The sequence below is a fragment of the Hippocampus comes genome, unplaced genomic scaffold, assembly GCF_001891065.2.
Source record: "Hippocampus comes isolate QL1 unplaced genomic scaffold, H_comes_QL1_v1.1 scaffold126, whole genome shotgun sequence".
Classification (NCBI taxonomy): Eukaryota; Metazoa; Chordata; class Actinopteri; order Syngnathiformes; family Syngnathidae; genus Hippocampus; species Hippocampus comes.
In genome coordinates, this window is record NW_017805409.1 from 1,091,214 (window position 1) to 1,103,514 (window position 12,301).

Genomic DNA, 12,301 nt, shown 5'->3' on the forward strand with positions numbered 1-12,301 from the left:
GGGGGGGGAGGGGCGAACGTAAGTGAATAGTGTTGAAGCGGTAAAGGGAAGAAGATGGAATCGCTTTACTCGTGTAGAAGCTCCTGGAGGCAGTTGGGCGACTTGAAGATGTCGGGCACCTCGCTGTCCAGCTTGCAGATCACTTTGTAGATGGCCTTCTTCCACGAAGGGTCCACGTCTTTGCCCGCCACGATGGCGTTGAAAAACTCCCGCAGCGTGATCTCTGCCACTTCCAGGAAGCGATCCGGGACCTGCGAAGTCATACAGATTGCCACAGATGCTCAATACGGGGTCTCCTCGGGCTGTGGCGATTCAAGATTTGGTGTTCGGATAGCCCGCTGAAAATTGAAGAATCGATTTTTTTGATCATGTCTTACGGGAAATTATCGTCTTTTCTTTTCTAGATTTATTAGAAAGTGAATATGGGACAAAAGTGACATAAGAACCACCGTGGCAATTTGTCCGGCTGAAACGGCACTTTTGATGGGGCACGTTAAATCGACGGATAGGCAGGAAAACGAAAAAGCGCCGTCAGTTCTGCTGTTGTGATTTGCCGTTGTAGAAATAAAATACAGCTCAAGTGAATTCAGTTCAATTCATTTTCTTGTCTCGGATCTCATTGGCTATTGTTTTTGGCAAGCGGCCTTGTCACTGCTGCTTTATCCGCACAATTACACCGATCCGATCTTAGCGTATGATAAAACCATAAATCTTCCATCCTGCCGACTCGACTTCCTTAAAAGCCAGTCGAAGCTTCCACCTGAGAACAGCTACTTCTTGCAAATGTTCTCACAACGCCCACGTCCCTCCGCAGCGTGACATCTTTATGTCTCGCTGTAAAAAAATAAATAAATAGAATAAAATACAACCTGTAGGTGGACTCACACTGTACTGAAGGAGAAGTACAGATACTTGTGTCAAAAAAGACTCTCGTAAAAGATCTGATTCAACGTTTGACTCTGAATGTCTTCATTACAAACACACGTTTCTTGTATTAACTTAGCACCACACTTTTTTTTTTTTTTCCCCTCGTACTTTTGAATATTTGCCGTCATCCAGGTCATTGTATTCTTCTCGGGCTCTTGAATAAATCGCAAGTGAGCCGTTCTGGAATTCTTGTAAGATCCTTCGCCTCTTGACATTTCAACATAACGTTATGTCTCACTTTCGAACCCGTTACCGGCGTCACTGTTTATGTCTCTCTCTCTCAAAAAAAAAAAAAAAAAAAAAAACACACACACAACCCGTGACCAAAAAAAGACAAGAGGCGCAAGTGTCACAGAGGTGCCGGCGAAAGAGGAAGTACGAAATGCTTTCGGAACCGGGAGACACGGCCGGGGCCCTTTAGCGGTCCCTGACAGCGGCGCTCAGCCACACCACGCCTGGCAAGGCTCCGCGACACCTTCCTGCCAGCCAACACGCTGTCACATGCGCCCGCACAAGCGCACACACCTCCTTGTGCCAAGGAGATGACACATCCTGTACGGCGATAGAGGCGACATATTGCACGCTCATACGCCCGCCCGGCCGCGGTTTGGCTCCGTCTCCTTCCTCCTGACCGGAGCGTCAGGGCGACGCAGCCTTCAGGGGTCACCTGCTCGGATAATGCTGACTGTCTCCCCGGCCCACCTCGCTTAGCGCATACACAGGCACACACACACACACAAGCCGCGGTCGGATGTGTAAAAGTACAAGTACTTCATTATCATTATAGTCAACAATTGTACCTTTAGCTGTGTCGGTAGCTTAAAATGACAAGAGCACATGAAACTGAAGAAAAAAAATTCTCTCTCTCTAATGTGGAAATACAAACAGATAAGGTTCGTTTTCAGTCATCATTAGCTGAAAAACATTTTTTTTGGGGCGGGGGGGGATTTCTCGGTTTACTTTAAGTAGGGGAACGCGTTTTCGTACTGTAACATGAATGCTGTTAGCTAGCTTAATAGCATGCTACCAGCAACTTCATTTTTGTTCCTGGCCCACCTGGCTTAGCGCATACACACGCACACACACACAAGCCGCGGTAGGATGTGTCAAAGTACAACTACTTCATTATCATTATAGTCAACAATTGTACCTTTAGCTGTGTCGGTAGCTTAAAATGACAAGAGCACATGAAACTGAAGAAAAAAAATTCTCTCTCTCTAATGTGGAAATACAAACAGATAAGGTTCGTTTTCAGTCATCATTAGCTGAAAAGCATTTTTTGGGGGGCGGGGGGGATTTCTCGGTTTTACTTTAAGTAGGGGAACACGTTTTCATACTGTAACTTGAATGCTGTTAGCTAGCTTAATAGCATGTTACAAGCAACTTCATTTTTGTTCTCGGTATGAGAACTATGCTAGTCACTAACGTATTTTATGTTAAAATGGGTTTATAAAATTGCTATAATTGACAGTAGAAATTCATTTTTCCTTTTGTGGTGAAGTACATTTCACTTTTTTTGTAATTTAACTTCGACACCTGTGTTGAATCCGTGCTAATTTTACCGTTTTTTTTTTTTTGTTTTTTTTTTTTTTTAAACACAAGTATCTGTACTTTGACTTAAGCGCAGAATGTGACTACTTTTGCCACCTCTGCACTCAATACAGCAGAATACGTTACAGTGCCCCCCTGCTCCTCCAGTGTCCTGCAGATACTCATCAGGAGTGTCAGGACACAGCAAGGTTAGCGGCCATAGGAACACACACACACGCGCGCGCACACACACACACACACACCCACTCACACGCTGAAGCAGTCATGCCTTTTCGCACATCACACACATGGGACGACAATCTGCTCCCCGCGCCCCCCCTCCATGTGATGAATGGAGGCTACGAAGCCCGTTAGCCCGTGCCTGTGTACAATGTGTACGCATCAGTGTGAAAGGTGAGTTGTGAATAAGAAGTCCTCCCTGCCCCTCCCCCTGTATAAAAATCCCACTATAACAGTTTGTTTTGGTGGCGTTGGGTGACGACGACCCTGCGCCCAGGAGTGCCGCATTACTAAGAATATTGCCGCATGGAATTTCTCCTGACGTTTTGACTATAAAAGGACAGTAAAACGCTGACTACAAGGAGAATGCAATGTCAAGGAGAAAAGGGTATTGGTATTTTAGATCCTCTTGACGAAGGGAGGTGTCGGCGTGGGGGTCGGTAGTAGCGATGGCGAGGGACGGAGGGGCTGCGAAGAGTCTGAGGACAGAGGGACCGATGTGACAAAACAATTATTCTTGTCCAATGGTTTATTATTTTTTTTTGTGTGTGTGATGTGGGCAAGCTTTAACAGTGTTATGGCACCAATCATCGATCACTCAAAGTATGTCTACTGCAAGGGTCACCGACCTTTTTGAAACTGAGAGCTATTTCTTGGCTACTGATTAATGAGAAGGGCCGCCGGTTTGATCCTGTCATGATCCTGTCCCGTTTTGTTTCCCAGTGTCTGTCAGGGGTGGAGGGCGTTCCCTCATGAGCACAACCTGACACTAATCGGGCCTTGTTATGAGCTGCCTATCTATACTCTGCTTCATAGACAACTGACTGTCGGATTATTAGCCTTGCTCACGACAGTGTCCAAGTGCTTGCTTTTTTTTTTTTTTTTTTTAGATGTTCCTCGCTATTTTTGCCTCGTAGCTTTTGCCTCGTTTGTTCATATTTTGGTTCTCGTAAATATTCCTTGTTGTGTATTCTTGCTTTGTGTTCATCGCGTATTGGATTGTCTTGTCCGTTTAGTTGACAAGCAATTTACGTTTTCTCACAATAATCATCAACAAGAAAAGTATAACGAATCCAATCTTCCTAGTCTTTATTAATACCAATTCTAAAAAATTTCGGTTCTTCACAACGTGAACAAAATTGATGACCCGGTCTTCTTTCTCATCTCTCTGCCCTTTAAATACTCCTGATCTTATCTAGTTGAATGTTCAAAATGGCCAGCAAGTGTCAACAGACTTCACAATGCGGTCCAATTCGAAAATCAAAAATTCAAACAAAATCTTTGTAAGGGAGTCATGGGCCTCCGGACGTCGAGTCTTAACTGTTTGTTTGCAACCCTCGTCATGCAGCCCCCTCTTCCCCTTTCCCCTTCATCACTCTCTCTTGGGTCAGCTGTTGGGCTTTTGTTCCAGAGGCATTGTGGGGGATTATCCGGTGTGGCCGCTTCATTCGCTCTGCTGTCCGCTAAATGGGGCCAATCGCGTGGCACACAATCCTTCATACATATTTCATAGGGCTTTTTAACAAGTTCTCAGCAGAGCCCAAAATTAAAGGACAGATGCACAAAGCGGGAAGGAGACGAAAAGGCAAACAAGGTAACTGAGAGTACAAAGTCTTTTCTTTTTCTTGTCCTTATGTTGCCTTCAAATAAAAATCGAACCGGCAATGCATATAAGAGAGTATTTTAGTTACACTACAGCGCTGTCCCGCGGGGACCTTCAGGGTCCTTTCGTCGGATCGAAAACTTTATCTTATCAGGTTACAGAACCGAAGAAACATGCACGTTTGCAGGTACACTGCCAAATGGAGTACCGGAACAGAAATACATTGCCCCCCCCCCCCACCCCTCATGGTACAACCTCCATGAATTGTCGGACCCCTGGGTCAATTGTTTGTTCTCTCGAACCAAAACGGGATTCCCGTACTGTATCATTCTGTCAAGAGTTTAAAAGCGGTACATTAGCGGTCCGCCACCCCACTGACAAGCTGTTGTAGCCACAAAATGCAATAAAGTCCGTTTTTTTGGCGACAATCTGAATGAAGCTGTCCGTTTCTGTCTGAGGCCTGTGCCTTATAGTCTGCAGTTTCTTTGGCTAGAAAGAACACAGAAAGACCAAAATAATCAATTGCCAAGTTTAGTTCATATTGTATGCCCCTGTCCACAAGTCCACAGAAGCAGTCCCCTTTTAAATTCAGTACCACCCAATTCTAGACCAAGTCTGAAAAGACGTTTAAGAACGTCTTTGGGAGTGAATGAGTTAAGGGAACCACCCCAAACTTAAGCACTAAGACTAACCAACTGATGCCGTCCACCGTAATCCATGGCCAGAGCATGTTGTCCGTAGTCCCTTTTGATCAATTGCCAGGTCCAGCTATGGTTGTAGGCCACACCGTAACAATACGACTCGAGAGGATCTTTGTAGCTGGACCTTGTTGGGTAAATACCAATCAAGGGAAAAGAATGGCGGGCAAGATAGATGAAAGGAAAAAGAGGGGTCTTCTCCGACCAGGCAGTTAATCACTCTCATTCACCGGCTCTTTCCCCCCCTCTACCTCCTCTCCTCTCTCTCGTGACAGGTTGCTTTGAGACACAAGGATAAGCTCTTTTTTTTTTCAGAGAAAGGGAATCGGATTTCCTGCTTTTTGATGAGATAATAAAATATGACGGCGGACAATAGGAGCCTGTGGACGGCTTGCTGGGAGCTATTCACTCCAGCCGCGGCACTCTGTCTTAAGACTGCTTAGACAAACGTTTCGAAAGGGAGCCAGGGGCCCGAAAGCCTTCATGCTGGGGCTACTGTTACACACCCGGCGTGTGTGTGTGTGTGTGTGTGTGTGTGTGTGTGTGTGTGTGTGTGTGTGTGTGTGAGTGACTATCTTTCGGCATAGCCTGAGAAATCTCCTCTCTCTTTGGTGACTCAGGGTTGGATGTTTGTTTGCTCAACGTGTTTCTCCCCCTTGCTTTTGGGAACTGTCAGGAGATGTATTGCACCTTCTATTTGCACAGCATTGGCCAAACAAGACAAGACCCTGGAAGATAAGGCCGTGCTGGTATACGTGAGTGTTTGTGTACTGTATAGCCTTGAAGGATGAAATGCAGGGACATGACACAGACCCTGGTGATGGCCGGCCAGGTTAATTCCTAACCCTAACTCCGGCTGGGAATACTCACGCTTCCCATGGCTTTTTTTCTCGCTGTATGTTCGTAAATTCTGGAGGGACTGATCAGTGACTTAGCATTTGTATTGGTAACGTAGGTCTGCTGTGCGGGGAAACATTTCGAAACATCCTAAAAATGCTATGAACTTTTTGAAGCCACGCAACCATGTTCAACGTGCTGACCAAGACCGAGTGATAGCGAAATCGTTATTAGTTAACTCCATGCTGAAGCAAATACCAGACGACCAGCAGACTACAGTATCGGAAGTCTTGGTCGACAGCAGAGGTCTGAAAGTTAATTGATGTGGGGTATCTGGAGATAGCGTCTGGGTCCCGTTCAGTATTCCACAAAAAAGAGGTTCAAGTTTTCAAAACAAATACAATAAGTACAATAGTCTCAATCTTTCTGAATACAAGTTTGGGACATGAACGGTTCTTAAGAATTTGAACAAGATTAGTCATCTCCCTCATCTCTTCCTGGTACTTTGCAGACTCTAAGAGTTAGTTGAGTAATGACTTCTGACTTATTGAGCACTGCAACTTTCTCAGTGCATTCACGATATTTCGGGGTGCCCCGTGCTCAACGACCAGAAACATTCGGTCTTCTGGTTTTTCTTTAAATTGGCTGTTCTCGTCGCCAACCTTTGTTTTGAAAAAGACATCGATCTTTTTTAAATGCAAGGGGAGTCCTACGTGTAAACTAAATCTAGGAATGGTCGGCAGTCCATTACAGGGCACGTGGAGTCAAAAGTCGATCAACGGTGACAAAAGGCCAATTTATAACTGTATGTTATTGTGCTATTGTGTTGGAGTGAAAGTTGAACAGGCCGGTTGCATTGAGTCAAAGCAGAACTTCCCGAACCTTCGCACACACTCTCTCTCTCACACACAAGAACACATAGTCCCCTTTGCCTCCCATATCTGTTCCGATCAATAATCTACAAAGGCCTCGATAAGTCCTTGGCCCACACTGTCACTTTGGACAAACAAAACCCATGTCCTCTGTCTTTCTGCCCCTTGCTGTGCTCGTCCGCAACCACTGATAAGACTCGGGCCACGGATGAAGAGTCCAACTGCAGCGCAGAGTCCTTGTTTTTTACCCTCGCCCGCCCTCAAATGCTACATTGTCTCCAGCTAAGATTCCCCTCAGCTCCTCAGCAGAAAGTCTTCGGTGAGCCCTGGGACAGGAAAGGGGCCTTAAAGCTGAGCAAACATCAGCCACCCTCAATCCGCTGATAGCCTTGAGAATGCCGAAACCCTTGAGGCGCTTCTGCGTCCGCATGTTTCTCTGTCCGCGTGTGTGTGTGTGTGTGTGTGTGTGTGTGTGTGTGTGTGTGTGTGTGTCTCCTGCCCGTTTGTGAGACTGAGCAGAGGTGGCACATTCGCCGCACACCGAGGTTCACCGAGTCAATGGCGGCACAGGGTCAAAGACACACAGGAAGTGGTCGCACTCCTGTCCCCATTTTCCCTTCTTGTTCCTCCTCAATTCAGACCCCCAGTGGTCCGACCGGGCAGCACCGTGGACTAGTGGATAGCATTTCTGTCTGACAGTTCTTATTCTTATCCATCTATCCATCCGTCAGTAATTTTGACAGTGAACAAGAGTGGGCCTGGGATTGAGCCTTGGGGAACACCACAGCTCTTCAACTTTTTTTTTTTCTTCTTTTCTACTGTACTAATTCTACATTGCAGCAGATGATGGTAATATGTCGGAAGAGTAAAATGAAATATCTTTGTCCCGAGTATAAGCGCATTGTGGAACACCACTCGAGTCTATCGACAGGTGGTCCTTATTTTGTCAAGGAGCTCTGCCCCTCTGTTGGTGAAGTAAGCAGAATTTATATGATGACTGGAACCGGTATTCTACGCTAACACAGTTGGGAAGTCAAAAACGATATTCAGAATCTCATAATAAAAACGGTCAAGTACGGCAGTTAACTCAGTGTACCTTTCTTGTGATGTGTGACCACGTATTCTTGCGTCTCTACATTGCGCCTCAAAACCTCGTATCTCGGTGATCCGCGGACCTGCTGGTCTTTTTAAAAACTGACTTTTTCTCACTTTTATACAAGCACAAAAGCCACTTTGCAAGCTGTGAATATGCTTAACGGTGGTTGAGCTGATGAGGCTTGAAAGCATTAAGGACTGAATTCAAAACGGCAAAGGAACCCCAGAAATCAAGAGTTCAATCCCTGGGGGGGAGAGCGACCACAATGAATTGGGGGGTCACCAAGTCGTGTAATGGAGTGGGGGAGGGCGGCTCTGAGGGTCAGCAAGTCAGGGAGAGGGAGCAAGCAGGAGGCGGAAGGGAAAGAAAGGAGCGAGGGAGTCTGGAAGATGGGAAGGGGACATCTGGAGAGGGAGCTTGAGAAAGAATAGACGGACGGGTAGGAAGAAGGGGGGAGTAAACGATAAATGATGGCGAGCAAGAGGAGTAAGACGTTGGGGTGCAGGTTGGAGTTCGACGAGGAAAGAAAGCGGGAATCATGCATGGAGTCAGATAGAGGGTATAAGGAGGGGGTACGACTTGGACACATCTGCACCTCTGATACACGCCCTGGTCATTTTGGCATCGGTCCCAACACCACGCTTCATTAGTCTCACACACACACAGAGGGAGGGGGACCAAAATGGTCCAGGAATAATGACATAATCAGCAGCTGTGCCACTGAGCAAGGTGACCAGGGACAGAAGGAGGAAGGAAGGAAGGGGGGACACAGGGATGGGAAGGGGGGGGGGCACCTGGAAGGAGGGACACTCACGAATTGGGCAAATGCAATGTGCGGAAGCAGGTAATAGCGTTAAGCGATTCGGCCTTACTCGCACCGACCTCTCGACACAAATAAGCTCAGTTCAGTCAACACACACATGGGGAACCGCCACATGGTGAAGAAAAGAGCTGTCAGGCGACGTCAAGTGGGGGGGGGGGGTCCTCAATAGCCCGCGGCCATTCACCGAGAAGCAGATGATGCCCCTCGCTATTCTTTTTTGCTGGCTGAACTCATGTCGCCAGGACAATTCAAAGGCCTGAAGATACGGCTTCCGCGTGATGCTTTTGCTTTATTCGATAGCAGTTAATTCCTAATGCTAATGTCATCGCTTTATTTTTAAAACGGCAACCTGACTTGCTTGTGGACTGTAAAAAAATTTTGTTTTTAATCCATAAAAAATTAATTCTTCCAAAATTCGAGGCCTTAACCCTTCCATCCACCCTGTAACCTGCTAACATGGTAAGCTGTCAAATGTAGTGACCGCTGTCCCTCAAACAGTTAAGAAGAAAATGGACAGTCAGAATCTCGCCTCCCCGCACACTACGTCATTTATTAAAGTCGACTGCTTCGTTTTAGGCTACGTTGAAATCTTGCTAGCAGCTTGAAACAGGTAAACTCCATAAGTCATTTTTGTGAACTTGACAAACTGCCCTCCAAAAGATGTTTTTTGAGTGTGAGTGGAAGATCTCTTTCCTATCTTGTTGGAGCGCGTTTCGTGAACCTTTTCTCAAGCCCAGAGGAGATATGGTCGGTGCATATAAAGTACATCAACATACAGGAGATATGCCAGCGGCATATTGTATTGCGTTTATTTTCGGCAGCTCTGAACTTAAATCTATAGCACCATCTTATTCATCTCAAAGTTTTATCAGATTTAAAAAAAATGTATTTTTTTTCCTGTCTCTGGTCAACCCCCTGCGAGTCCCAACTGTGAGCACATCTCGGTGAGTCCATGTCTGACTCTTAATATAAACGTTTGCGCTGATACCCCTCGCGTTCTCCTTGTCCACCCGCCGTCACCTTTTCACCTCCGATTCTCTGAGGTCAGACTTTGGTCAAAGCCGCCCCCCCCCCTCCCCTATTCCACACAGACCGTGTCCTTATGTGACGACAACACCCCCTCCCCACCTCGGCTCCTTTAAAGAGCGAATAAGAAAGGCTGGGGATGGCGGGAGCGCGGAAAACCGGCGTCGGAACAAATGGAGCCCCCGAGAGGGACGTGAAGAGGGAGGATAGAGGGAGGAACGGAGGGGGAAGGAGAGGTGAAGCGCACAATGCACCAGGGCACGGCGGTTGGACAGACAGCATCTGCTCTTGGCTCTCCCGTAATGGATGGAGAGGCCAAGAGAGAAGGGGAAGACGGGGGGTGGAAGGACAGCAGGTGGAAGAGAAGGGCAGCAAATTGCGCAAAAAAACCCCCCAAAAAAAACGAAGGAAATGTGAAGATCCTCCGTGGTAGTCCACGGAAGTCCAACTCGAGATCCAAATTATGGCCCTTCGTGTCATGTCGTCATTATTCGGCCTGTGGAAAGCCACAAATTAAAAAAAATTGACTGCTGGGGCAATGATGTGATGCGTCAGGATGATGATTAGAGTCTCCATACGGAAAACACAAAAGGTTAGCGAGTGAAATTTCACCAGGTCCTACAAGATAGACCCCACCTGGATTCTCTCTTCTAGCAGTTTTCTTGACTTCTTCAGTCCCATTCTTTAAATATTCTGCCCTAAAGGACTGGAAAAGTCTTCAACGAATCATAAATTCATCTCATGACACATGATTTTCTTTCGGCGGGGCCACATAAAATGATGTCGCGGGCCAGATCTGGCCCCCGGGCCTTGAGTTTGACACCGGTGCTTTAGAAGAACCTTTTAACTGTCAAATCTGCAGTATGTATTTGAATGTTTTTTTTTTCCAACTTTGCTGTCTGCTGCCAGGTTGGCATTGCAAATGAGAATTTGTTCTCAAATGCCTTCCACTCTCGTCGATGCTTTTCTGTGACTCCTCCAGTCTCTCTTTTACAAACTGCCGATTATATATAGTCTGATACCCGAAGCTTTCATTTCCTAAAAAGAAAACAATCTATTGGATAAAAAGTCTTCAAACGAAAATATTTAAAGAGGCGGACGTTCCATTGGAACCGTTGATGCACAAGATGAGCGCTTCGTTTTACGTCAACATCAGGTCTGGAATAGTTGAACCAAAATACGTCCGCGGGTGGAAGAAAGAGGAAGAGGGGGAAACTCAAAACTGGGCTGTGTGTCACCACTTTCGCCGGTATCGTCCTCTCTCAAAGAGATCACAGTAACTTCCTCTTTTAAATGGCCCTGTGTGTGTACACGTGTGTGCGTGTGTGTGTGCGTGTATGTGTGCGCGTGTGTGTGTGTGTGTGAGATTGAGGAAACTTGGCTCGGTCGGTCCGATGGAAATTTGAGAGTTTCCCAGAGCCATCATAAAGGATGCTAAGCGAGAGTTTTCACTTCACATGAAAGCGCCGCCCGCTCAAAGTCAAGGCTTTTTTTTTTTTTTTTCAGCAGAGGGTCGCACTTTGATGGCGGCGGACGTCGGTGAGAATGAGAAAGCGGAGAAGAAAGGCAAGAAGAGAGGTGCGGCAGAGTTGGGGGGGGTGGAGGAGAAAAGAGGGGAAAGTAGGTAATTAATGGCAAACTCTTTTAATTACCGTCCAGTGTTCATTGTGCCAGAAGGAATGTGACAATTATGCCATTAAAACTTTCCTAATAGGAGGAGAAGCCGAGGCAGGGGGAAGACATGCGAGAGGAGGATGAAAGAATGAAAGGAGAGCGGCGACGCGCGGACGGAAGGAAGGCAGGGAGAGAGAGAGGAGGGATATCGGGCGAGCGAGGGAGCGATATGAAAGGAAAAGAGGAAACAATTGCCACAAAAGAGGAGCTGGGAGGGAAGATGGGGAGCGTATGAGGCCAACACAGTGACAGCGCAGATTAGCATCAAACAAGAAAGGCCACGGACGTGTGTGTGCGTGTGTGTGCGCGCGCGCACGAGTGTGTCGCTGAAACAGAGGACATATTCATTCCAAAGACGCCACCAAGGTGGATGGAACTTTGATGATGCAGAATCTAGCGAACGGAAACTTCGGTGCGTGTGTGCGCGCGGCGAATGTGCGTAGGCTCCTGTTTCAAGTGGTGGCGGAGGCAGGTAGGGGAGGAACAGGAGGAGGAGGAGGAGGAGGAAGGGGAGAGATCCACAGAAAAAAAAAAACGGGCCTTGGGGGCATCCTGATCCACACATCCAGTCATCTCAACCATCTCCACGTTTTCCTCTATGACTCACACACATATACACACACACACACACACACACACACACACACACACACACACACACAACACACTTAAGACGGAACAATCGGAACAAAACTTGCACATATACAACACACACGTGAGTCCCACACAAAAGCCCACGCTCCCACACTTGTGGTCTCACACACACACACACACACACACACAAACAACGCCCACGCGCACAAACAAAAGCCCCACACAAACATTGTGAGTCTCTTCTGTGCTGTTGGAATTTGCATGGCTGGGCATTTCTCCCCCCCCACCTCACGTTGGCCTCTAATCAGCGCCTGTATCTCTCAGACACCTGCCCGCCTGCGTTTTAAAAAAGCCTTAATATGCAAAACACCCCCTCCCCCC

At 47.0% G+C, this 12,301-nt stretch overlaps 1 protein-coding gene across 2 annotated transcripts in view; it reads right to left on the reverse strand.

Moving 5' to 3' along the window:
* Window positions 1–6: 6 nt before the first annotated feature.
* Window positions 7–12,301, reverse strand: part of LOC109518071 (prospero homeobox protein 1) — a 32,976-nt gene continuing 20,681 nt past the window's right edge. For both annotated transcript variants that reach the window (XM_019873687.1, XM_019873686.1), the window contains exon 5: window positions 7–251. In XM_019873687.1, the coding sequence (XP_019729246.1) occupies window positions 66–251 (186 nt within the window). In that variant the 3' untranslated portion in view covers window positions 7–65. The remainder of the gene's footprint in view (window positions 252–12,301) is intronic.